Raw genomic sequence first — 27,655 nt, forward strand, 5'->3', positions numbered from 1 at the left:
AATACTTGCTCACACAAGCCAATTATTAAAATTTTAGGAATTTTATAACCTGATTATTACTATCATTAACATGAAATTATATAAACTTAGTTGCACAAGTTATTTTAAAAACAAAATTAGTAAATACTCAAAAAAGCTCAGCACTTCTTAATTATGGTACTACATTTCACTAGTATCTGTACCCTTGAGGTTATTTACATCTATTTGATCTGCATGGTGAAATTCTGTATATAAAATGGTTTGCTACTACACCTCCTTTCCCAACTTAGTATTATTATGTTGATAGCTAAAAATCAGCAATTGTGGGAGTTTTTATACCATGGAAATAGGCAAATACTGCATACAAGGTCTTGATTCATTATTTTTAATTATGATTACAAAAATTGAGGAAATGTTCTTCTGGAAATTAAAAACTATTATCCAATTCAGTGAAGAAGTCATTTGCATGATTGATAAACTAGTGAAGCTCTGACATTGTTTCACTTTTCACCTTATTCTTTAACATAAGGAAAACATTAACATTCATGTTGGAACTATCATCACTTGTTAATTGCAATCATGAAATAGGTATTGATAGGAGAGTTAGGCAAAAATCAAAGGGTTCTGTGAGAATTGGTTGTGTACATGGGAACTCACAATAAAGAATATTGTGCAATTTATTATTTGTAAATTTCATGTTATATATTTCTTATATTTGTAAAATTTATAATAAGCTTTGTATTTATGTAGACATATGTTCACACATGCATGCATTTTTTTCCCCAGAGAGTTGGTTGTTAATCATTTGCCAGAACATCACCAGGTAGAACCCACTACTTCAAACAAACTTATTTCCTTGGCAGACAACTACATTAATTAGACAATTGTCCTAAAGAGAGACTAGGAAGTAAAAAACCCATGTAGTTTTCTGATTTTAGTCCTTTGTTTGCCTCACCATGCAATTTTGGACAAACTCTTAAATTCCTCTGTAAAATAAATGCACACCTATGGTCCTAGTTTTGGAACATAACACAATTGAATCCTATGATTTACAATCAGACAATTTCAGAAAAATACATATAAACTGAGTTATTGTAAACAGTATTCTTCTCCCTCTCTAAAATGATAAACTTTGTTATTTCACAAGTACTCAATATTGATTTATGAGTAACATTTTGTCAATAGAGCCTTATTACCTTAATGTCTTTCCTCCCTTTGTAGTCTTCCAGTTCTGTGGTAGTTTTCTCACTCTAGGGAGTTTTTTAAAAAGAGTTTTATGGCAGATGTTTATGCAGAAGTTAAATAGTTCACAATTTTTTAATTCTCTCCTAGCTTATAAATTGTGAATATGGATCTGAGGGTCTGAGCACTGGTTCTAAGGGTCTCTGAGAGAAAAGACCTACAGCCTTCATCAAATTATTGAAGGGTTTCCATGAACCTTCAAATTTCACAACAACCAGTCTAGATTTTAAAATAGAGACTGGCATTTTCAATAGGCTTTATATTTTAGAGCAGTTTTAGGTTTACAGCAAAACTGAGAGAAAGTTACAGAGATTTCCCATATATCCCCCTGTTCCCACACATGCATAGCCTCCCCCACTATCAACATCCTCCACCAGAGTGGTACAATTGTTAAAACTGGTGTACCTACATTGACACATCATTATCACCCAAAGTCCAGAGTTCACATTAGGGTTCACTCTTGATGTACTTCCTATGGCTTTGGACAATATATATAATGACATGTATCTACCATATGGTATCATACAGAATAGTTTTACACTACCCCCAAAATCTGTGCTTCACATACTCATCCTTCTGTCTTCCTCAATCCCTGGAAACCCCATATCTTTTCACCATCTCTATAGTTTTGCTTTTTGAGACTGGCATTTAAAAAAAATAATGTTTTATGGGAAACAAGTGTTTTATGTCAGTTTCTTTTCCAACTATATGAAGTTGTTCTGAAATGTAATTTTATGTTTTGAAGGTAGAACTCTCTAAATGTATTGAACATTTCTACATTTTCTTTTTTTAACTTTTGAAAATTATTGTTCAAGTACAGTTGTCTCAATTCCCCTCCTCACTCCCCCCCGCAACCCCGGCCATCCCCACTTCCCACCCTTGATCCCTATCCCTCTTTGGTTTTGTCCATGTGTCTTTTATAGATGTTCCCGAAAACCCTTCCTCATTTCCCCCCCATTATCCCTTCCCACCTCCCCTTTGGTTACTGTCAGTTTGTTCTTAATTTCAATGTCTCTGGTTATATTTTGCTTGCTTGTTTGTTTTGTTGATTAGGTTCCACTTATAGGTAAGATCATATGGTATTTGCCTTTCGCTGCCTGGCTTATTTCACTTAGCATAATGCTCTCCATTTCCACCCATGCTGTCATAAAGGGTAGGAGCTCCTTCTTTCTGCTGTGTAGTATTCCATCATGTAAATGTGCCATAGTTTTTTTTTATCCACTCATTTACTGGTGGGCATTTAGATTGCTTCCAGCCCTTGGCAATTGTAAATTGTGCTACTATGAACATTGGGGTGATAGGTTCTTTTGGATTGGTGTTTCAAGGTTCTTAGGGTATAAAGAACTTACATGACTCCACTTGAGGAAGACAAACAACCCAATTTAAAGATGGGCAAAGGACTTGAACACACACTTCTTTTTTAAAAAATTATTTTATTGTTCAATTATAGTTGTCTGCATTTTCCCCCACCACTCCCCCACCCCCCAGCCAAACCCACCTCCCTCTCTTGCTTCCACCCTCCCCCTTGGTTTTTTCTATGTGTCCTTTATAGTAGTTCCTGAAAACCCTTTCCCCCATTATCCCCTCCCCTCTGGTTACTGTCAGATTCTTCTTAATTTAAATGTCTCTGGTTATATTTTGCTTGCTTTCTTCTTTTGTTGAGTATTGAATGGACAGTTCTCCAAGGAGGACATACAGAGGGCCCAGAGACATGTGAAAAGATGCTCAGCATCAGTAGCCATCAGAGAGATGCAAATTAAAACCATTTCTATATTTTCTTAAGCATAATTTAAACCTTCTTGATGGCTTATGTGAAAGATTTAGAATTTTTCAGTTATAACACTATTAATTTGGAAGGACTTAGAAGATTCAACCTCTTTATTTTACCACAAGAAAATTTTGGCTGGAGAGAGAATTGGGTCACACAGCTAGTAAATGGTAGAGATGATAAGTAAATGGAGACTTCCAAGTTCCTGGTCCAGTTCTGTTTAGTATTCCCAGCTGCTTTTCGTGTATTGATTTTGATGACTGAGATCACCAGTAGTCTGAAAACAAGTTTAGAGAATTCATATGAAGAGATAAGAGGATCATTTTTGTGTGTGTGTACTATTCTCCAAATGGCTTGGCTACTGATCTACCATACCAGAGAGAAAATTTCTAGTTCTTCATAAAGGAGCAGCATGATGTAGCAGAGAAACTATGAGCACTGAAATCAAATAGAACTGGATTCAAATTCTGTTTCTGCCAACTGTTAGCGAAATGATCTTAGGTGGTTCATAAAACCTCCATGTGCCTTTGAGTTCTCATCTATAGAATAGTGATTACAATAATAATGACATAGAGATAAGAATTAACTGATAATTATATGTAAGCTACATGCTACATACTAAAAAAAGCCTCCACAGTATTCACAATAGTAATAATTATAATAATGACAATGACAACAATAAAAATAACAATAACAATAATAACCACTAACTCTTGTTAAGTGCCAAAACTTTTTCCTTGCCGTTTTTTTTCAAAAAAAACATTCCTTGATTTTCCCTACCAGAGTACATAAGATGAATGAAATTAAGGGAGGGTTGGTGTTTTGAGGTGATACTAGGTGGGGAGATAATATTTTCTTCACAGCTCAGTGACAATTTGCTTTAAGGGAGGGAATTAAAAAGCTAAAACTACTCTGAAAAAAAATTCTTTTCAGAATATCAAACATTTAGCCTATAGACCTTGAGGACATTAGAAAATCTATTAATAAGGAAGGGTTTTTGTGTTGTGTGTGTGCTGCATTGATTAGTACAGAGGATTTCAGTGTGCCTTGAGGACTATATAAGGTTTTTAAAAAATTCTTAATAAAATTATAGGAATTGGTAATCTTTAAAGTAAAACAAAAAATTGATGGTATATGTTGGGTAAATAAATCTCTCATTGACAAATAGCTTCTGAAGATAGGTAGGCATAGGAAAAAATTCTTTTTATCAGAAATTATTTAGAAGAAAAAACATGAAAATTAAATTATACTGGGTTGCAAGTCACAAGGGAAAACATATTTCATTTACAATAGTTTTTGATAAACTTGGCTGGCAGAGTCACAGAGTTTCATAATTACTCTATTTTAAACTTTAGCTAAAGATGCTCAAGATAGCTTTTAGTATTATTGAAAGGTTAATTTTATTTGTATAGAAGAATGAGCCTTCAGTTATATTTAACTAGATGTTAAATGTAAAAATGACATCACCTTTGCTCACAACTCTATGATAAAGATGGTGCTTTTACCCTTAATCTGTTTTATGTTGTTGTCAATCAGTTGTTATACTTTTCTCTTGATAATGATGCTTTTACACAAGCAATAGGTTGGACTCTTCATACTCTGGATTTGCAATAATGAAGCACTATTTTTCTCCACAAATGTGTTTCTCTGTTCTCAGTATTTTGAGTTGTGTTCATTGCCTGTTTAATGACATTATCAGAGACTGATGAACTTTTGTGAAAGAAGGATATAAACTGTGAAAAAAATCCCGTGAGGCTGAAGAAGGTGGTGGGGTCCCCATTAAACTGTTTCTGCACTATAATTTTTCAGTCTTAATTATCAAAATGTCCTATACACATGTTGTTGAAACTAGTCATTGTGTGGTGGTATTCACTACATGGAAGAGGTGTAGTATTGACCCTGGAGTTTATAATTCAGTAAAAAATGATTGAGGGGTAAGCCTATTATATTTGTTGTCTATTACTATAAGTGTGCTGTGTAATAACCCCTCCTCAAAATTAGGTAATACAGCAATGAGCATTTATTTAGCCTGTGAGTCTGAGAATTGGCTGAACTGTCTCTCTGATTTGACTGGGATTGCTCAAAATTGTGGAAAGGGGCTGCTTTTTGCTAATGTAGCCTGGCCACAGCAGAGGTAACTGATGAGTTGGCTCTTCTCTCATCTTCCAACAGGCTGGTCTGAGCATGTTCTCAGAGCAGAGGCAAAGGGGCAGGGACAAGGCAAGCCTAACCACAGGAGCACCTCTCAGGCCTTTGCTTGTCAGGTTTACTAATATCCCATTAGCCAAAACATGTCACATGGGAAGACAAAGACCATGGTGGTGGGAAGGATAAAGAATAAGGACCTATTAATTCAATCGATCTACCATACCCATCTGTCTTCTAAAAGATTATTTGGAGGAACTACACACTGAAATCACAGCAAATTGATTTTTAAAATGTGGGCTATAGATTCAGCAGACACAGATTTGATTCCTGACTCTAATATTACTAGCTTTGTGACCTTGGGCAAGTTACTTAAGACCATTGGACTGCATTTTCCTTATCTGTAAAATGGGGACAGTAATAGTACATATATCATAATGCTATTGAGAAGATCAGTGAGATAATATGTATAAATAATTCTGATACAGAATTTATCAATATAATATATGAGGAACTATTCTAAATACTTCACATATTTATTTTAACTTATTTAATCCTCACAACTCTATATGATACCTACTGTTATTATTCCTTATTTTCAGTAAAAAATATGAGGGCCAGAGAGGTTATAGAATTTTTCATTGAGTTGTATCTTGTAAATGGCAGAGCTGGGATTTGAAACCTAGGAAATCTAGTTCTAGAGTCTGTATTGCGAACCATTATCTGATGCTAATCTTATCATACTGCCCAGTAGAAAATTAGCATGCAAAACATGTAAGTAATTATTAATAGTATGAAGTTATTGTTAAGTCATAGCATTTGATGTACGCCATGTGGTTTAAAGTGGAAGAGGACTGCCTGTCAATTCACCTTCTATCATGTAGAGTTGTGCTTTTCAAACACATTCACTGTCCAAAAAGATTCAGGTTGACCCTTTGAGAAACTATGATACCATTTCAAAGGCAAAGACATCTTAAGCTTTTTAAAGTAGTGTCTCTGTGTGACAAGAATGAATCTTAATAAATGTTATTGACAGCTTTCTACAAAGTTGGAAGAGTGACTGCCATTGATGAAGACTACCCACCAAATTGTGTTACGTACAAAATAATCAGTGGAGACATTCAAGTCATACAAATATTCTGGATTCACCCTCTCTCTGGAATGATTGAGCTCACCACACAGCCAGACTATGAGAGTGTGAAGCAGTATAACCTCACAGTGGAAGGTGTGGACTGTGACAGATTTCACCCTCGCACAGGGATGACCATGGTAAGTAGAGAGCCTCAGGTTTTGATGTGAAAAAGATGCTCCTTTAAGTTCTAATTTATTAAAATTGAAATGGCCAAACAATAACAATGAAAAATGGTCAAATAACAGTAATTCTCATGAGATTAAAACCATTGCAGTAATTGTAAATATGCATCTAGCATTTATCATGTGCAAGCTCTTATTCTTGGTACATTTTTTTATGTTGATGTAGTTAATCTTCTCATTAAGTATTCATGGAAGGCAATATTATTATCATTTCCCCCTACAGGTGAGAAAATTCAGGCACAGAGTTTAGGGAAATTACTGAAATTACTCAGGGTTTGTAGAAATGGACTCAAACCCAGAATGCTTCTCATTGGGAGGTAATGTTTTCAACAAAGGTAGTTAAATAAGGTGCATTATTTTGGCATCACAGTGGGGAAAGTGTGTGTGGGCCTTAAATTATTTTAGGAACTCTTGAAAGATATTGAGAGTGAATACTGCTGTGTTGATAGTGTGGTATGTGTTATGAATGACTATAAGGTTTTATCACTGGAGAAAAGACAGAAATAGGATTGATGAATTTTAAGATTCCCCACCTGGCCTATGATTCATTATGCAATTCCTTTTACTGTACAGAGCCCCTGGTTTGCTGCTTATGGGGTGATTAGGATTCCTGAGTGCGTCATTGTGGGGAAAACATCAGGTCCATTCACACCAGCAGTTAGAATGAATTTCACAGGGGCTGAACTACAGTCATGTAGACAAGGTTTTGTCTTGGTTGTCTCAGGAAAATACCTATGAGAGTGATCTCCATAGTAAGGTATCTGTGGCAGTTTTTCTTGTAGGCATTTATGAACTCCCAAAATAGTATAGGATAATACCACTTGCAATTATCATTAACTTATTACAAATTAGAAGAGAGGGAAAGAAAATTAAAAAAGCAACTTTATGTTACACTGTTCTTATAAAAAGAGTTTATATTTTGGCTAAAGACAGAGAAGAAATGTATGTATTCCTTCTTTTTAAAAAATTATATTTTATTGGGGCATCTGGCCAAGATGGAGATGTAGCTGGATATACTTTGCCTCCTTACACAACCAAAAGAAAGACAACAACAAATTAAAAAACAAAAAAACAACCACAACTACCAGAAAATTGAACTGGATGGAAGTTCAACAACCAAGGAGTTAAAGAAAAAACATTCACCCAGACTAGTAGGAGGATGGAGATGGGCAGTCAGGTTGGAGAGAACACTTAGCAAGGTGGCGGCTGGCGGACTGGAGCAGAGAAGGCAGTGGCTGGGGGACCCGGTGGTCCCACGTTCATGTGCAGATAAACCAGGAGGAACAACAGGGGAGCAAGATAGATTGAGCAAACCAGGGTTCCAGCATGGGAAAAGAAAGTCCCAAAACCTCTGACTGTAAAAACCTGTGCAAATTGTGGTGGCAGGAGAAACTCACAGCCTCACAGGAGAGTCTGTTGGAGAGACCCATAGGGTCCTAGAACATACAGAAACCCACTCACCTGGGAATCAGCACCAGAAGCTCCCGGTTTGCTTGTGGGTGGCAGGGGAAGTGACTGAAAGCTGGCCCAGAGCTGACCAAGTGGCATTTTTGCTTCTCAGACCCCACCCACACATACAGTGCCACAATGCAGCCAGGTGGGTTGCCCCACACTGGCAAATACCTAAAGCTCCACCCCTTACTATAAAACAGACTTACCAAGACAAAAAAATATGGCACAAATGAAAGAACAGATAAAAGCTCTAAATATAGAACTAAGCAATGAAGAGATAGCCAACCTATCATATGTAGAGTTCAAAACATTGATAATCAGGATGCTCACAGAAATGACTGAGTATGGTGGCAAAATAGAGGAAGAAGTGAAGACTATGCAAAGTGAAATAAAGCTAAATATACAGGGAACCAACAGTGAAGGGAAGGAAACCAGGACTCAGATCAACAATCTGGAGAAGGAAGAACTAAACATTCAATCAGAACAGAATGAAGAAACAAGAATACAAAAATAGGAGAAGAGGCTTAGGAATCTCTGGGAAAACTTTAAACATTGTAACATCTGAATCATAGGGGTGCCAGAAGGAGAAGAGGAAGAGCAAGAAATTGAAAACTTATTTGAAAACATAATGAAAGAGAACTTCTTCAATCTGACAAAGGAAACAGACTTCCAGGAAGTCCAGGAAGCTCAGAGAGTCCCAAAGAAGTTGGACCCAAGGAAGAACACATCCAGGCACATCATAACTACATTGCCCAAGATTAAAGATAAGGAGAGAATCTTAAAAGCAGCAAGAGAAAAGGAGATAGTTACCTACAAAGGAGTTCCCATAAGACTTTCATCTGGATTCTCAAAAGAAACCTTGCAGGCAAGAAGGGTCTGGAAAGAAGTATTCCAAGTCATGAAAGGCAAGAACCTACATCGAAGATTATTCTATCCAGCAAAGCTATCATTTAGAATGGAAGGGCAGATAAAGTGCTTCCCAGATGAGGTAAAGTTAAATGAGTTCATCATCACCAAGCTCTTATTACATGAAATGTTAAAGGGACTCGTCTAAGAAATTGAAGAAGATCAAAAACTATAAACAGTAAAATGACAGCAAACTCACAATTATCAACAATGAAGCCTAAAATACAAAACAAAAACAAACTAAGCAAACAACTAAAACAGGAACAGAATCACAGAAATGGAGACCACATGGAGGGTTATCAGTGGGGAGGGGGAGGAGGGAGAATGGGAGAAAAGATACAGGGAATGTGAAGCATAAATAGTAGGCACAAAATAGGGGGAGATTAAGAATAGTGTAAGGATATGGTGAAGCCAAAGAACTTATATATATGACTCATGGACATGAACTAAGGGTTGGGGAAGTGCTGGTGGGAGGGGAGGTACAGGGCAGAAGGGAATAAAGGGGAGAAAGAAATTGGACAACAGTAATAGCTTAATGAATGAAATATATTAAAAATTGTTTTTGATTATGCTATTATAGCTGTCCCAATTTTTTCCATTTTGCCCCCCTGCACCCAGCAACCTGATTCCCTCAGGCAAACCCCACACCATGGTTCATGTCCATGGGTTATGCATTTAAGTTCCTTGGCAACTCCATTTCCTATACTGTACTTTACATCCCCATGGCTGTTCTGTAACTACCTATTTGTACTTCTTAATCCCCTCACCTCTTTGCCCACCACCCAACAACTCCCTCCCATCTGGCAACCATCAAAATTCTGTCCTTATCTCAATTCTGTCTCTTTTCTTGCTTGCTTAGTTTGTTTTATAGATTCAATTGTTCATAAGTATGTGTTTTTTGCTATTTTGTCATTCATAGTTTTGATATTTAAAAAAAATAACCCCTTTAACATTTCACAAATAATGTTTTGGTGATGATGAACTACTTTAGATCTTTTTTGTCTGGGGAGCTGTTTATCTGCCCTTCGATTCTAAATGATATCTTTGCTGGTTAGAGAAATCTTCACTGTAGGTCCCTGCTTTTCATGACTTTGAATATTCTTTGCCAATCCCTTATAGCCTTCAAAGTTTCTTTTGAGAAATCAGTTGACAATCTCATGAGAACTCCCCTATAGGTAACTAACTTCTTTTGCTGCTTTTAAGATTCTCTTTATCTTTAACTTTTGGCATTTTAATTATCATGTGTCTTGGAGTGGGCCCTTTGCATCATCTTGTTTGGACTCTCTGTTCTTCCTGGACTTGCATGTCTTCAACATGGTAAGGAAGTTTTCTTTTATTATGTTTTCAAATAGGTTTCCAGTTTCTTGCTCTTTCTCTTCTCTGTCTGACACCCCTATGATATAATTTTGGAATACTTGATGTTGTCCTAGAAGCTCCTTACATTACCTTTGTTTTTTTGGATTCTTTTTTCTTATTGTTGTTCTGATTGATTGGTTTTTTTTTTGGTTCCTTATATTCCAAATCATTGATTTGATTCTCAGCTTCATCCCTGTAAATTGTTCTTTATTTCAATTTGTGTATCCTTTGTTTCTGACTAGATCTTTTTTATGCTGTTGAGGTCCTCATTAAGTTCCTTGAGCATCCTTATAACCAGTGTTTTGAACTCTGCATCTGATAGATTGTTCATCTCCATTTCATTTAGCTCTTTTTCCAGAGTTTTGGTCTGTTCTTTCATTTGGGCCATGTTCCTTTATTACTCATTGTGTCAGCCTCTCTGTGTTTGTTTTTATGTATTAGGTAGAGGTGCTATGACTCCCTGTCTTGATAGTGTGGTCTTATGTAGTAGGTGTCCTGTGAAGTCCAGTGACACAGCCTCCCCTATCATTCATACTGGGTACTCGAAATGTGCCCTTTCTGTGGGCTGAGTACATCCTCTTCTTGTAGTTGAGCCTTTATTGCTGTTGGCAGGTTAATGTGAGGGATTTTTCCAGGTTAGTCAGCTACAAAAACTGGCTGTGACCACCTACCACCAAACTCCACACTCCATGGAGGAACAGCTGTTCAGGGGCAGGATAGTGTTACTTTGACGTGGTCTGTAGCTGTCCACTAGGTGCACAGGCTCTGGGGTTTTGCAGGTGCTGCAGACCAAGGTTAACTTCCACCTGCATTCTGCCTGAGGCCACCCTTCATGAACTATAAAGCAATCTGAGATGGCTGCTATATGTGCTGGGCTTGTAGGTTCCCAGGCGAAGCCAAGCTGTGAAACTGGGCTGGCTGCTGCTAGTGCCAGGCCTGGGACCACTTACTAAGTTGTATGTGGTCTGGGGTCTCACTAAGGCTGACTGTTGCTTGTTTCAGAGGATTCAGGAAGTTTTGTGAAACATAAGCCAAGACCAGCCATTCATATGGATAAGCCACTGTTAACAGCTTGGGTAGTTCCATAAATTGGTTGCGACAGAGTCTCAGGGGATCTCCAGGGCAGGGCAAACTGTGTTAGCTAGGTTGATAGGGTCTCAGAGATGGCACCCATCTGCCAGCTCTGTGGCACTTTTTGGGGAGGGTTCAGAAAAGGGATTATGTTCTCTGCCCAACATTCTGTCTGGGAGAAAGCTGTCTTCCAGCACTCGCCTCAATGCCAGACACTTCAGTCTTTCCTCATATGTCACTGGTGCCTTTCAAGCTGCTGCCCCAGTGTTGGAGCTATGAGGGACTGAATCTGAATAAGTCCGTGTGTGTGGGGGGGGTTCTTTAAGAGGAACTGCTTGGGACTGTAGAAGTTTCTTTCACCTACTTAATCCCTGCTGGTTTTTGCATCCAGAAATTATTGGGGCTTATCTTCCTGGCACTGGAACCCTTGGCTGGGAGGCCTAGTGTGGGGCTGGGACTCCTTGCTTTTGAGATATCCCTCCTGAATTTGTATTCACCACACATGGATGTGAGACCAGGCCATCCTGTGTCTTCACTTCTCCTACCAGTCTGGAAGGATGTGATTTCTTTAACTGTGTAGTTGTTGGCCTTCCATTGAATTCAACTTCTGATGTTTCTGAGTGATGTTTGTTCAATAGTTTAGTTGTAATTTTGATGTGGTTGTGGAACGAGGCAAGTTGTATTTTCTTATGCTGCCATCTTGACCAGAAGTCCCCTTCTTTTCTTTTAATTATGTTTTATGCAAAATGGAGGTACAATTGACATATAACATTATATTAGTTTCAGTTGTACAACATAATGATTTGACATTTGTATAAATGTGAAATGGTCACCACAATAAGTCTGGTTAATATCTGTCACCTTACAGAGTTACAAAATTTCCTTCTTTCTTTTAACAAATAGTTATTGAATGTTTACTCAGTGCACAACATCCTGGGTTAAAAGAAAGTGTGACACCATATATATCTTTAAGGAGTTTAAAATTTTTAACGTAGGGAATTTAAACAGTGTATAGAAAGTAAATTGATGAAAGTTTAGAAATCCATCATCATCTTTGTTGTCACTGTCACCATCAATATCATCCACCCTTTATTGAGAATCCAAAACAGCCAATTACTATGTCTCCTTTAGTCTTCAATCTCATCCCATGAGGTAGGTATTGCTACTCTTTTTTACAGATAGAAAAATTTTCACTTCCAAGGCTAAGAAATTAAGTAACTTATCCAAGTTTACCCAGCTCCAATGAAGTATTGTAGAAGGATTAACTCTGGGTCCTAAATCACTATCATATACCCTAAATTATCTCTCCAACCCATCAACAAAGTCAAATAAAATGTCTCTACATTCAAAATATATCCTCAATCCTTCCATTCTCATCCATCCACAGCTAGCACCCTGGTTGTGCCATTATCATACAGTACCTGGGCTGGGGCAGCAACCTCCTAACTAGAATCTCCACTTCCACATGTGCCCTTTGCAATCTACTCTTCACACAGTAGCCAGAGTGAACCTTTAAAAAGACATCACCCTCTTCCTCACAGCTCTCCAGTGGTTCCCCATCACACTTAACATAAGCTCCAATATCATTTCTAAGGTCTCCTCAGCCCTGGCTGCCTCTTGGTCTTCAGCTTCTAACTTTCTCCCCCTTACTTCAGTCCAGCCACATGAACTTCTTGCTGTTGTTTCAACACACCAAGAGTGTCTGCACTTCAGAGCCTTTGTCACAGGCTGTGATGCTTGCCATCCAGATAGCCACATGACTATTCTCACTTTAATCACATTTATGCACAAAGGAAACCTGCTCACAAGGTCTTTTCTGTGTGTGATGGTAAAATTTTTAAAAAATATTTTATTTATTCACTTTTAGAGAGGGGAGAGAAGGGAAAGAAACATCAATGTGCGAGAAAAACATTGATTGGTTGCCTCTCACATGACTCCAACTGGGGATCTGGCCCACAACCCAGGCATGTCCCCTAACCAGGGATCAAACCGAAAACCTTTTGGTTTGCAGTCTGTTGCTCAATCCACTGAGCAACACCAGCCAGAGCCGATAGAATTTTGAAGCAACCCATGTGTTCATCATTAGGATAATGAATTCGTAAAATAAGGTAGATGCATATGATGGGATAATAAGAATCAAGAAGAATTAGGAAACTAGTTCTCCAAAACAGCAACATGGAAAAAGCAAGAAAATATAGTGCTTTGTGAGAAAAGTAGTAAATAGCACAATATCACTGATGCAAATTAAAACCACATGGCCAAATACTATGTATTCTGTGAGGATATATACTTGCTGAAGGGCATATACCAAATATAGGGGAGGAGGAAAGAAATAGGGGAGTGAGTCAAAAAAGAAACGTCTTCTCTGAACACTGTATTAAAACACTTCCATTGCTGTTCTCTATCTCCTTAACTTGCAGAGTGTCAATTTCCATATGGCATTGCCTAATATATTTATATGTTAATTTGTTTATTGTTTTGCCTCCTTTTTAAGAATGTAAATTGTAGTAGAGCAGACTCTTTGTTTGGTTTACCAGAAGACCTCTTATGTCTAGGTCACTGTTTAGCACATAGTATAAGTGTTAAATAAATATACACAAATGGATGAATTTATGCCCCAACCATTCTAGGAAGGGAAAAATTGAGATCTTTTTTTACAGATGAGAAAAACAAGGTTAAATCTTTTGTACCGAATAAAGGATCTGGCAAGGTGAAGAGCCAAAGTTTTTTTTTTTTTTTCCATTGATCCAATTGATCCATTTTTTTATTGTTCAAATACAGTTGTTTCCATTTTCCTCCCCCCACTCCCCCCACTCCCCCTACCCCAGTCATCCCCACTTCCCACCTTTGGTCCTACCCTCTTTGGTTTTGTCCATGTGTCCTTTATATATGTTCCTGAAAACCCTTCCCTCTTTTTCCCCCATTACCCCCTACCACCTCCCCTCTGGTTACTGTCAGTTTTAATAAATATTTCTAATTTCAATCCCTGTGCTGTTTTCATTTATCACAGTAGTCTCCCTAAAATCATATGAAAACACCTCACATATTGAATAGAACAAATAGAAATATTCAATATTTAGAAATAGCGTTGAAGAATGGATTATTCCCCAAGAATTTAGCTGTGTTATTAAAACATCACAAAAAACATTTTTTAAAAGATAATACTTGCAAATATGAGCACACCAGGGATTCTCCTGCAAACGTTGTTGAGAAAGTTATTACTCATCTTATAGGTGGGCAGATAATTTTTATAAACTGACTGGCATTCAATTGCTGACATTTAAAAATCCTTGATATGCTCTGGCTAGTGTGGCTTAGTGGATTGAGTGCTGGTTTGGGAACTTAAGGGTCGCAGTTTCGATTCCCAGTTATGGCACATCCCTGGGTTGTGGGCCTGATCCCCAGTAGGGAGTGTGTGAGAGGCAACCACACATTGATGTTTCTCTCCCTCTCTTTCTCTTTCCCTTCCCCTTTCTCTAAAAATAAATAAATTCTTTAAAAAAAATCCTTGATGTTTTAATCTTTTTCAATGTAAATCACAGTTAAGAAAAGGTTGATAACAACCCCTGATTAAGGTCAGAGCATCCTTTGAAGTAATCATATTGTTACCAAAAAATATACTGTGCTTGATTGAAAAATGTATTGTGCAGGGGAGGCCCCTAAATTTTGAAAGAGGAAGGAAACTTGGGCTACAGTTGCCATTTAATATAGATATTTAAATTAAAAAAATTCTCACCCAAGGATAAATTTATTAATTTTTGAGAGAGAGATGAGAGAGAGAGAGAGAGAGAGAGAGAGGCATGGATGTGAAAGAGAACCATCAATTGGCACCTCCTGTATGTGTTCTGACTGGGAACTGAACCTGCAACATTTTGTTGTATGGGACGATGCTCCAACCAACTGAGCCACCTGGCCAGGGCAAACACAGATATTTCAAAATTTCAAGGAATTAGAATTTTTAGAAGCATCATTCTTCAGCTTTCCTTTTCTCATCATTTCTGTAATTTGATAATTTTCTTTCAACATGTTCTTCTAATGAGCCCAAAGCTCTCCCTAATGACCACACCAAATGACATAGTTGACCCAGGAATAATAAGCCAGCTTATTGGCTTATTATTGACAGCTAGAACCCAAATCTGCAGGAATTTCTTCAAACTCAAAATTGCAGACTTTTAATTTAATAATTCTAAATGACCTGTCTCTACCCAGATGCTTATTTCTAATTTTGTGTATAAATAGTCACGTGACATGGATGTGATATTTCCCCTTCATTGCTGACAGGTCACTGTTGACATCGAAGATGAGAATGATGAACCACCTGTTTGCATACCCTCTCTATATAAGGCAGTCATTTTTGACAACGTTGTTGCTGGGACAAATGTCAATGGCTTCAAACTAAACTGCCACGACAGAGATTCACAAGATTTTGAAATGCACTTTGAGATAGTTTCTGGTGAATAATTTTATTATTTCTTTTAATCATGAGCATGTGTTAAATGACATTAGTTATACCCTCTTTGAAGTGATATAAGCTTAGAAATACTATGTTTATGAAGATTAAGCTATTTCATATCTATGGCATTAAGTTTCCTCAAGGAACCCTTTTCACTTCCACATGCCCAGTCTAATTCCTCTTGTGGAATTATCAGTAATTTCAGTTATACTTGATAATCAAGAGACTTTGGACCTGAAAGGGAGACAACGAAAGTTAAGTTACAAGGAACTAAGTCTGCTGTCCTTGATGCTGGCTGGCTGCCACCTTTCATATGATAGTAATACAGGTTCTTTAGCATAGATGTTTTCAACTGTATTGTTGTTGGATTTATAAAGACCCATATCAACTTTGCTCATTATCTGTGACATATGAAAGACAATTATTGGAGATCAAAATTTTTTTCATTTTTAAAAAATTGTTATTGTTTTTCAATTACAGTTGTATGCCTTTTCTCCCCATCCCTCCACCCCACCCCAGCCGAACCCACCTCCTTCCTCCATCTTCACCCTCCCCCTTGATTTTGTCCATGTGTCCTTTATAGTAGTTCCTGTAATCCCCTCTTCCCACTGTCCCCTCCCCACTCCCCCCTGGCTATAGCCTGGAGACCAAATTTGTACTAAAAGATGGGTATACAATAATGTACAAGACAGATATAGATCTTACATTCATGAACTCATTGTTCATTAAACTAGTAGTAACATCAGCAATTATTAAATTACAAAGTATGAAAAGTCTATTAAGGGAAATTACTGGATACCATGAGAAAGTATAACAAGGAGAAAAGTATAGCTAAGGTATGGATGTCAGATCTGCTGTCATGTATCTGAAAGAATGGCAGTGTGGACATCAGTAAATACCTTACTTAATTATGAGACCTAGTTAAATGTCTGCTCTTCATACTAGATGACAGGGGAAACTATATGCATGTTGTTTACAACAGTGTATCCAGGACCATTGAAACTGGACTTGAAACTTAGTGGGGCTTAAATAGATACTTGTGGCCCATTTGATATTGATCTAGACTAAGCTGAGGGTGGAAATAAAATTTCTCTGAGTGGGAGAGAAAGGAAGATGAAGAAATTAAAGCAAAATAATTTGATTATAGTCTGATGTTTGCTGACCTTATATGGAGATCAGATGCATGATCTTAACCTTTAAAACAATTTTTTTCTAATTAACTGCATTTATTGCTTGATTTCAATTTATTATGGATCTTGTGTAGATGTAGGAATTCAAAGAACAATAGCAATTTTTTTAATTTATTTACATGTATTGTGTTTCCAAAACTATGTATGGCAGCTTGAGAAGATCTTTTAACATATCTCAAAATAATTATAATTTTAAAATTATCCCTTTTAAAGGAAATGAGAACCATCATTTTGGATTTGACCCAACTCGAGGTTCAAATACTCCAAAATTAATTGTGAAGAATCCTTTTAACTTTGAATCTGGAGCTGAATTGCAGCGGCGGTACCATCTTGTGGTGCACATAACCGATGACAACCTGAAATACGGCAAAGCCACCAAGCCCAGGACAGGCACTGCTATTATAGATATTTATGTGACCAGGGCCAAGGTGCCACCTCCTCCAACCACCAGTCTTGAAGTAAAGAGTTATGGAATTTAATCTGGGTCTCTGTGTGGAAAATATTCTCTTGTAAATTTGAGTTTCATCTAGAAAGGCTAAAAGGCTGCTTAGTGTATCACCTTCACCTGGTTTTCTCACTTCCTCTCTACCCACCCACCCACGAGGCCACATTTTAGAGTGTGCATCTGTGAGTATAAACTGTGAGTGTAAACCGTGGGTGAGAGAGAATTTGTGATGATTGCAGGTGGAGCATAGTGGACCCCCAAGAAACTAATTATGTCTGAATGGTATGAAAGCCCTGCCCACCAGAAAGGCACACTAGTCAATGAAATCTACCAGTTACAAATCTCACAAATGGACACTTTTAAACATTGTACAGGATGTTTAAACATTGTAACAGGAGTGTGGCCATGTTATTTGTAGTAATGGGCACCTATCTGTGGCAGGCACTATACTACATGGCTTATATTCATCATTTTATCTAATGTTGATCCAATCCTGTAAAGTTTAGCAGACCCTTGAGTGTTTTGTTATTTCAAAAATAGAAAAGCAAAGCCTCTACAGGACTCCACAATGGCCTCTGAGTCACCCGAGGATAAAGTATGTTCAGCAGACTGTGTGGTTAGTGTATTTTATAGTTTTCTATACTTTGAAAGAGAGTCATTTTTGTACAATATGGATGATAAATCTTTCCACCAGATTATTTGATTTTTAAGAACACACTGTTCTCTCAAGCTGCACAAAAGGATTTATCCTGTGTAAAGTAGATAAAGCCTAAAAAACCCTCAGATATTATCTAGTTCAACTCCTTGATTTTATAGATGAGAAAACTGAAGTCAGGAGGAGAAATGTTTTTGTCCAAGTTCACAAAGCAATCATTGCATACAATTCAAGTCTTCAGATCCTTAAACTGGTGCCTTTCTAGGCTTGGGTGTTCCTCAGTATTGTCTGTAGTTTATACAAAAATTCATATATCTGAGTCAATACCCCACTGTCTATAGGACCATGGTTCTATGCTGATGTTGCTATTTGTAAACAGATGCTCTCTGAAAATATAAACTAATGCTCTATTTGCTTTGAAATAATATTTCCCAGCAAAGAAAAGGCCTGACCATTGTGTACACAGCTATCAACACATACACACCCACTGACTGGTACATTCCTTTCATCTTCACTCTGATGGCTGTTTTCTTTGCCGGGTTGTTTTCCTGGGTATGTTTCCTGCTTTGGAGATATGGAAACACTATGGAATGCTGTCAGAAAATGGCTGAGGAAATCTCCAAGCCCAAACCCAAGTATGTGATTTTTTTTCTTCTAAGCATCTGATGTTTATACAGTGTTGAAATCAGTTGAGGTTTGGTGATCTTACCCTAAGGGCTTCTGCCTAAGTGCCATTAAGGGGCACAGAAAAAAGTACTTGGGATGGTCCCTTTCACTATGGCTCCAAACCTGCTCTATCTTTAAAAACCAGAAACAACATACCCTTGGCTTCTACCTTAGAACATCTAAAACAGGTTTTCTGTGAGAACAGGTTTTAAATCAATTTGTGAGCAGACAAGCCAAACAACTCCCCATATTATTTTGAGCCAAGCAGCTCTTGGGCGACTGTTTGACAACCACCAGGGACTAGCCAAGAGACAGGTGATAAGTCCAGGTGCCCTATCCACATAGTTTTGAATTCATGTGAAGCTGGACAGCGGCCAAAGAAATGGAAAGAATATGGAGATACTTTCATCACCATCCAAAAATACTTCAGGGAGCATAAAATCATGGCCTCAACAATAGAGTTGATTGAGAATTTTTATTAACTAAGCAGAGATAATTTATGATTCAGTATTGGGAGGTGGTGATGGTTAATGAGATCAGTTTATTATTTACCGTATAGCATTTTAAAAAAAATTCGAGATGAGACAGATGTGATAATAGTCATGAGCTGCAAAAATTGAAATTTGTTTTTGCTATGTGGCAGCATAATGAAGCTGATATTTTGTCAAATTTTCTTTTCATACAGGGGAATAAATTATATTGCAGGTAAGATGATTATTATGAATTGTGTGATTTCAAAAAGCCACTCATCAGACACCTACCATTTATTTGTTTGTTTATATATATATTTATTTATTTATTGAACAGGAGGTAGAAATCAAACAGAAAAGATTGTCATGGAAAACAGAAATAAAACACGAGAGGTATTAACAGTAAGTACATTTTTTATGATCCCTCTATAGTAGAAGAAAGAGGACTACATTTTCTTTATAGTTATTGTTCAATAAAAGACCTTCCATGGAAATAACCAAGATCAGAGCAGAATTAAATGACATAGAGAATAAAAGCACAATTCTAAGGATCAATGAATCCAGGAGCTGGTTCTTTGAAAAGATAAACAAAATCGGCAAGCCTTTCAGCAGGCTCATCAAGAGAAAAAGAAAGATGACCCAAATAAACACATTCAGAAATGAAAGAGGAAAGACTACAACAGATACCACAGAAATACAAAGGACTGTAAGAAATTACTATGAAGAACTACATGCCAAGAATGTAAAAACCTGGATGAAATGGACAAATTTCTAGAAAAAAATATAACCTTCCAAAACTCAATGAACAGGGAGCAGAAAGCCTGAACAGACCAATAACTAAAATTGAAACAGTAATCAAAAAGCTTCTAACACACAAAAGCCCTGGACAAGATGCTTTCACAGGAAAATTCTACACAGCATTGAAGGGAGAGCTAACCCCCATCCTCCACAGATTATTTCAAAAAATTCAAGGTGGAAGATTCCCAAACTCTTTTTATGAAGTCAACATCATCCTAATCCCAAAACCAGATAAAGACATAACAAAGAAAGAAAACTTCAGGCCAATATCATTGATGAACATACACACTAAAATCTTCGACCAAATATTGGCAAACCACATCCAGCAATACGTTAAAAAGACCATACACCATGATCAAGTGGGATTCACCCCAGGGATGCAAGGATGGTACAATGTTTGCAAATCAATAAACACAATACATCACATAAACAAAAGTAAAGACAAAAACCACATGATCATATCAACAGATGTGGAAAAAGCACTTGATAAGTTACAGCACCCACTTATGAAAAAAACACTCAGCAAAGTGGGAATAGAGGGAGCATTCCTCAACATAATAAAGGCCCTATATGAGAGACCTACAGCCAACATCATACTCAATGGACAAAACTTAGAGCTTCCCCACTAAGATCAGGAACAAGACAAGGGTGCCTGCTCTCACCACTCCTATTCAACATAGTACTGGATGTCCTAGCCACAGCAATCAGACAAGAAAAAGAAATAAAAAGCATCCACATTGGAAAGGAGGAAATGAAACTGTCATAGTTTGCAGAGAAAATGATAGTGTCCAAAGAAAATCCTATAGATGCCACCAAAACACTACTTGACCTAATAAATGAATTTGGCCAAACAGCTGGATACAAAGTCAATACTCAGAAATCCATGATGTTTCATTGTACACCAACAATGAAACAACAGAAACAGAAATCAGGAAAAAAATCCCATTTGATATAGCAACAAGAATAATAAAGTACCTAGGAATAAACCTAACCAAGGAGGTCAAAGACCTGTACTCAGAAAACTACACAACACTGAAGAAAGAAATTAAGGAAGACACAAACAAATGGAAGCATGTACCATGCTCATGGATTGGAAGAATTAACATCATCAAAATGGCCATATTACCCAAAGTGATTTATACATTCAATGCAATCCCTATTAAAGTACCCATGACATATTTCACAGATATAGAACAAACATTTCAGAAATTTATATGAAACCAGACATGACTCTGAATACCTGCAGCAATTTTGAGAAAGAATAACAAAGCAGGAGGTATCACAATACCTGGTATCAAACTGTATTACAAGGCTACTGTAATCAAAACAGCCTGGTAGTGGCATAAAAACAGGCACACAGTCCAATAGAACAGAACAGAGATCCCAGAAATAAACCCAAGTTTCTATGGTCAATTAATATTTGACAAAGGAGGCAGGAGCATAAAATGGAGTAAAAACAGCCTCTTTAACAAATGGTGTTGGGAGATCTGGACAGCTATGTGCAAAAACATGAAATTCGATCACCAACTTACACCATACACAAATATGAATTCAAGGTGGATAAAAGACTTAAGTATAAGTCATGACACCATAAAAGTCCTAAAGGAAAACATTGGCAGGAAAATCTCAGATATTCCACACAGCAACATCTTCACAAACATGTCCCCTAAAGCGAGGGACATAGAGGAAAGAATAAACAAATGGGACCTCAACAAATTAAAAAGCTTCTGCATGACTAAAGAAAACAGCACCAAATTACAAAGAGAAACAACAGTATGGGAAAACATATTTGCCAATGATACCTCAGACAAGGGCCTGATCTCCAAAATATATAAAGAACTCACACGACTCCACTCCAGGAAGACAAACAACCCAATGAAAAATAGGCAAAGGACTTGAACAGACATTTCTCCAAGAAGGACATACAAAGGGCCCAGAGACATATGAAAAGACAGATGCTCAGCATCACTAGCCATCAGAGAGATGCAAATTAAAACCACAATGAGATACCCCCTCACACTGGTCAGAATGACCAACATAAACAAATCAACAAACAAATGTTGGCGAGGATGTGGAGAAAAGGGAACCCTAGTACATTGTTGGTGGGAATGCAGACTGGTGGAGCCACTGTGGAAAACAGTAGGGAATTTCCTCAGAAAACTAAAATTGGAACTGCCTTTTGACCCAGCAATTTCACTTCTGGGATTATACCCTAAGAGCCCTGAAACACCAATCCAAAAGAACCTATGCACCCCAATGTTCATAACAGCACAATTTACAATAGCCAAGTGCTGGAAGCAACCTAAGTGCCCATCAGCAGATGAGTGGATCAAAAAACTGTGGTACATTTACAGAATGGAATTCTACGCAGCAGAGAGAAGGAAGGAGCTCATACCCTTTGGTATAGCATGGATGGAACTGGAGAGCATTATGCTAAGCGAAATAAGCCAGATGGTGAGGGACAAATACCATATGATCTCAACTTTAACTGGGACATAATCAACAGAAGAAAAAAGCAAATAAAATGTAACCAGAGACATTGAAGTTAAGAACAATCTAACAATAGCCAGAGGGGAGGGGGGAGGGGACAGTGGGGAGAAGGGTTTTCAGGAACTACTATAAAGGACACATGGGCAAAACTAAGGGGGAGGTTGGAAGGAAGGGAGGGAAGTGGTTTTGGCTGGGGTGTGGGGGAGGGGTTGGAAGAAAATGAGGACAACTATAATTGAACAACAGTAAAATAATTTAAAAAAAATAGTCCTTCCATATAGACATGTGGTAAATTTACCCAGGCACCATAGAAAGGAAATAAAATTATTTCAATTCATCTGCTTCTGTTGAATTTTTGTGTATTACAAAACTGGATTTTCAGGTCCAGTCTTAGAATCTGGCTTTGGCCAAAATTTGCGGCAAATATTGTATGTGTATTCAACAAAAATAACACTAGACAAATGAAAATATAGCATTATTTATTATTACTAAAAAATAGTATCTAGATTTGAAAATAGATTATATATGTAGTAAAAATGTGTAAGTCCTCCAACCCTGGAGTTTCTTAGCAGGTGGTAAAATGTGACCCTGGAGAATAGAAATCTTGAATTGGCTGATGCTCGTTTATTAAGTGATCCATGTAAACTACCGTATAGGAATTATAAATGTGGAGCAGAACAAGAAAAGGAATTTTTAGTTTCCATCTCCCTTTTTTACTCTCTATGTGCTGCTCTGTTAAGAATGGATATTTCCATCTGAGTCCTGACTGATCATGACATTGTTTCATGAGCTAGTTCTTTCAATGCTCTCTTTTACTGCCTCTTTCTTTCTGAAACTGATACCAGCCAATCACCTGTATGGTGCAAAGACTGTGTGTCTTAAACAACAGATATTTATTTTCTTCAAGTTTTAGAGGTTAGAAGTCTCAGAGGAAAGTGCTGGAAGGCTTGGTGTCTCTTGGGGTCTCTCTCCTTGGCTTGCACATGGCTGCCTTCTCTTTGCATTCTCACATGACCATTTCTCAACTGTTTTGTCTGTGTCCTAATCTCTTGTTTTTATAGTGACACCCATCAAATTGGATTAAGGCCCACCCATATGGCCGCATTTTACCTTAATCACCTATTTGTAGGACCTATCTTTAAATACAGTCACATTCTGAGGTACTGAGGGTTACAGCTTTAACATATGAAATTTGAGGGAACACAGTTCAGCCCATAACACTTCCCATCCAAGATAAGAGGCTTTACATCAATAAAAAGATCTGAGTTAAGAGAGGATGTGGTGGGTAGACTGATGTAGGGGCTGGGGCTTCGAGGAGACAAAAACAGCAGGAAATTTTTGAACCCAGGTCACTAGCCCTCTGCATAAGAAAAATGAGATTATTTATAAGTCACCTGCTCCAAGTACTCAACACATGTCAAAAGTAATTTTATCAGCCTGACTTTATTGTTAATATTTTGTTTTTGTTTTTTAAAGGAAACTGTTGTGTATGAGACCATATTTGATGGAGAAGCTATTGATCCAGGTATGGTGTGGAGTATCTTTCAAGTTAAGCCCATTTTGACTATTTGGATGGCAGTGTTGGGCCTGAGGCTACTCAGCAAATGTCTCAGGGCAGCAGGACCAGCTGCCATCTACCTGGGTCCTTCAGACTTTTGCAATGGGGTGGAGTCTTAGGGAGTTATCAGGGTGGAGCTAGTGTAGTTCAGCAAGCTCATGCAGAATAAGACTTTGTGTGTGTGGAGGGAAGAAAGATAGTGCCCATCAGCCTCACAGTGGATGGCTCAACACAGTGACAATAGCAGCTACCCCTTCAACTCTAGCCCCAAGCCACACAACTCAGTCTTTCCCTGCATATCTCTAGTATCCCACTTTCACCCCAGGGCTGCAATTCCTCTCTTGGAGCCCAGTGTGAGTGCCTGTGGGGAAGAGTTTGTGTGTTAGCTCTTTTAAGACGATGCCTGGGTTTCCAGCTGCCTCCTATCTCCTCTGGACAGACAGAATTCCTGTTTTTTTTTTCACGGCCAGATGTTATGTGGATTCCTCTTCCTGGCACTGGCATTGAAGACTGAGTAGCTCAGTGTGGAATTGAGACTCCTAACTTCTTAGGGGGACCTTGGCCCTGAGATATCCTCTGATTATTAACCGCCACACCTGGGTATGGGGCCAGTTTTAGGGCTCTGCCCCTCCTACCAGTCTTGATGTGTTATCTTTATACCCTTAGTTACAGGACTTCTGTTCAGCTAGTTCTCAAATGGTTATCCAGGTTGATTGTTCTATAATTTAATTGTAATTTTGATGTGATCATAGGAGGTGGTGAGTGCAGCTGCTATGTACTCTACCACCTTGACTGGAACCTCCCATTTACTCTTCACATAATCTCAGGGCCTCTTCACCTTGTTTCTCAAGTAGGTGGAGTTCCAAGGGATAGGAAGGTGAAATTGCCTGTTTTCTGAGGCCTGAGCCTGGAAGCTGGCACAGTGTCATGCCCACCACATTCTATTGATTAATCCAATAATTTTACCCAGATTTAAAAAGAGAAACATATATTCCACCTCACAAGAAGTGAGGGTCAAAGAATTTGTGACCACCTTTAATCACCACAACATACATAGGCCAGATGGGTCATGGATTTGCAATTCCTGGTATAAAGATTTATTTCTTATTAACTTTGAAATTGTGTAGCAGATCATACTTCAAACATTTATAAACATATAAACATATAAACATAAACATTACAAACATATAAAACATTTCAGAAGCTTTTCTTTTTTCCATGCATTTCTTCTCTAAAGAAGGGGTGAGAATAGGGAGTCATTAGAGGTATTGGTAAAGCTCTGGGTGTACATGAGAAGATTTGGGTTTGAGTGCTTACACAAAGTGAACCTGAACAAAGTACTTAATTTCTCTGACTCTTCTTTTTTCCAGCTGAAAACCAGCATAATACTGTGGGTTTTGCCTGTTATGTGGGATGATTGTGATGTTTAAATATGAATGAGTTTATACCAATCAATACACTTGGCTTTGTTTGAAACTGGTATTTGATGTGTGACTACTCAGCGATTAGTCTTTAAGTTTCAGCATGCTCTATTGAGTGATGGTATAGATTTATTTGTGGAGCGGGTATTTTTCATGGAAGTGCATTGTCTGCCCTAACACAGTGGTCCTGACAGAAGAAGCATCTTTTTAATCAATGGAGTTTTTTGAGACCTCACTTAGCACATTCAAGTGTTATATGACACTTATAGTAGGGAAATATTTTAAGATAAAAATAAGTTTTGCTATATGTGTTCAGACATGCTATTATTTATCTAATGTTCAGTGGAACCCAGAATGTGATGCATAAAGCATTGTTTTATTCATAAAGGGTAATCAAAGTAAAAGAAGGCATGGGCTTCTCTACTAGATGGTTAGTAGCTGGACATCTTGGGTTCAAATCTAGGTCTCATTGGCAAGTTGCTTAACATCTCTGTGCCCCAGTTTCCTCATATCTAAAATGGGGCTCATAATATATATGCATGTCAGAAGGATATTGAATGGATTAAATAAATTAATATACGAACATAGAGTCTGGCATATAGTAGATACTATAGAAGTAAGCTATTATTATATATTATTATTATTATTATTATTATTATTATTTTTAATTTATTAATTATGTTGTAGACACCTAAGAAAGAATAATTTGTTGACTTTCTACTATATCATGCCCTACTTACCATTTCTTTTCTCTTGCATATTACTATGTTTCACTATTGTTTCTATAAATGGTTGGTGGATTAAACCTAAGACACTATGTAAGGCACATCACTTGAGGGGCAATTAAAAAAATAGTTTGACATGTTATTTTATTCAAAGTTTGATTTTAAAATAATTACCAATTCACAAGACATTGCAAAAAAGTACAGAGAGGTACATTGTACCCATCACCTAGCTTCCCCCAAAGGCAACATTTTCCATAACAACAGCACCAAAGCTAGAAAACTGACACTGGTCAATGAACTAGGCTATAGACTGTACTCATATCTGACCAGTTTTGGCATGCACTTTTTTTTTATATGTCTGTGTGAATAGTTCTATGACATTTAATCACCTAAATAGATTCATATGACCACTACTGCAGTTGAGATGAAAAACCATTCATTCACCACAGAAGAGCTCCCTAATGCTAAAGGGGCAATTTTAAATGCATGTGAAATCATATACTGCTTCAAGTTTTGCTTATAGTTTTTCCTTTGATAGCAGAGCAAGGCTTGAAAAGACCAGAAACTTGTCGCTATGATGGATATATAATAAATGCTCATAAACACTTTGTGGGATGAACAAATACTTTGTGAGTTCATTGTCATTCACTTTTTGTGTTTTGTGTCCCTCAACAGTCTCTGGGAATGTGTATGAGTATAACAGCAGAACAGGTGCAAGAAAGTGGAAGAAGCTCCCCGGGCACCAGGAGTTGTCCTTGGTAAACATGTACTCCCTCCCGGAGTCCCACCCTTCTGAGAAGTCTACATCCTTACATATTCCCATGCAGGAGTAGCGTTTTCTGGTGGTTCCAAATGATTGCTTTTGTGTGTATGTATGTTACTCTCATGGCAATTTTTTCTTGGCTATCTAAAATTAAATTGTATATGTGAGGGCTAGCTGCTTTGTTTATAGCTTTTTGTAAATCTTCCAGTTCAGGGTGTCTGGGTGAGGGCAGCAGGACTGGTTGAACTTCAGTCTCTAAAAACGCTTTGCTAAAACCTGGAGACTAAATTGATACATGTTCACTGTCTGACTTTGTGCAGTGGAAGGTGTGCTTGTTATGACTGGAGACTTTGTTTTGCTCACTCCTATAGCCCCAGCACATGCTTGACACAGAGTGGGGACTCCATACATATTTGATGAATAAATGAATTTGAATATATAAATTCAGATCTCTTGCCTTTAATTAAAATTGCTTATTATTCCTATGATCCACAGAACAGACAGATGACAGAGGGGTTTGGGAGGAGGCTAAAGAGGGCTGCTCTCGGGGGCGGGACCCTGGAATTTGATCTCCCTTTTGGTTCATAACCAATTTGCCTTTAAACTCTAAGTGCTCTTTTCTGTTTTACCACCAGGCTCCAATTTGACAATAATGATCGTATTCATTTCCTCAGGGTGCCATAACCAGAGAGCACAGACTTGGTGGCTTAAACAGCAATTGCTCTCTCACAGTTCTGGTACCTAGAAATCTGAAGTGAAATTTTGGTAGGACCACAATTCCTCAGAGC

At 37.7% G+C, this 27,655-nt stretch overlaps 1 protein-coding gene across 6 annotated transcripts in view; it reads left to right on the top strand.

Moving 5' to 3' along the window:
• Positions 1-27,326, top strand: part of LOC123479381 (cadherin-related family member 3) — a 110,316-nt gene extending 82,990 nt beyond the window's left edge. For 2 of the 6 annotated variants that reach the window (XM_045192296.2, XM_045192297.2), the window contains exons 12-19: positions 6,171-6,403; positions 15,515-15,686; positions 17,090-17,334; positions 18,412-18,611; positions 19,328-19,347; positions 19,450-19,514; positions 23,877-23,925; positions 26,780-27,326. In XM_045192296.2, the coding sequence (XP_045048231.2) occupies positions 6,171-6,403; positions 15,515-15,686; positions 17,090-17,334; positions 18,412-18,611; positions 19,328-19,347; positions 19,450-19,514; positions 23,877-23,925; positions 26,780-26,937 (1,142 nt within the window). In that variant the 3' untranslated portion in view covers positions 26,938-27,326. The remainder of the gene's footprint in view (positions 1-6,170; positions 6,404-15,514; positions 15,687-17,089; positions 17,335-18,411; positions 18,612-19,327; positions 19,348-19,449; positions 19,515-23,876; positions 23,926-26,779) is intronic. The other 4 variants (XM_045192295.2, XM_045192300.2, XM_045192298.3 and 1 more) reach the window with 3 other exon arrangements.
• The last annotated feature ends 329 nt before the right edge of the window (positions 27,327-27,655 follow it).

Source organism: Desmodus rotundus, chromosome 8 (genome assembly GCF_022682495.2).
Source record: "Desmodus rotundus isolate HL8 chromosome 8, HLdesRot8A.1, whole genome shotgun sequence".
In the NCBI taxonomy this organism is placed as follows: Eukaryota; Metazoa; Chordata; class Mammalia; order Chiroptera; family Phyllostomidae; genus Desmodus; species Desmodus rotundus.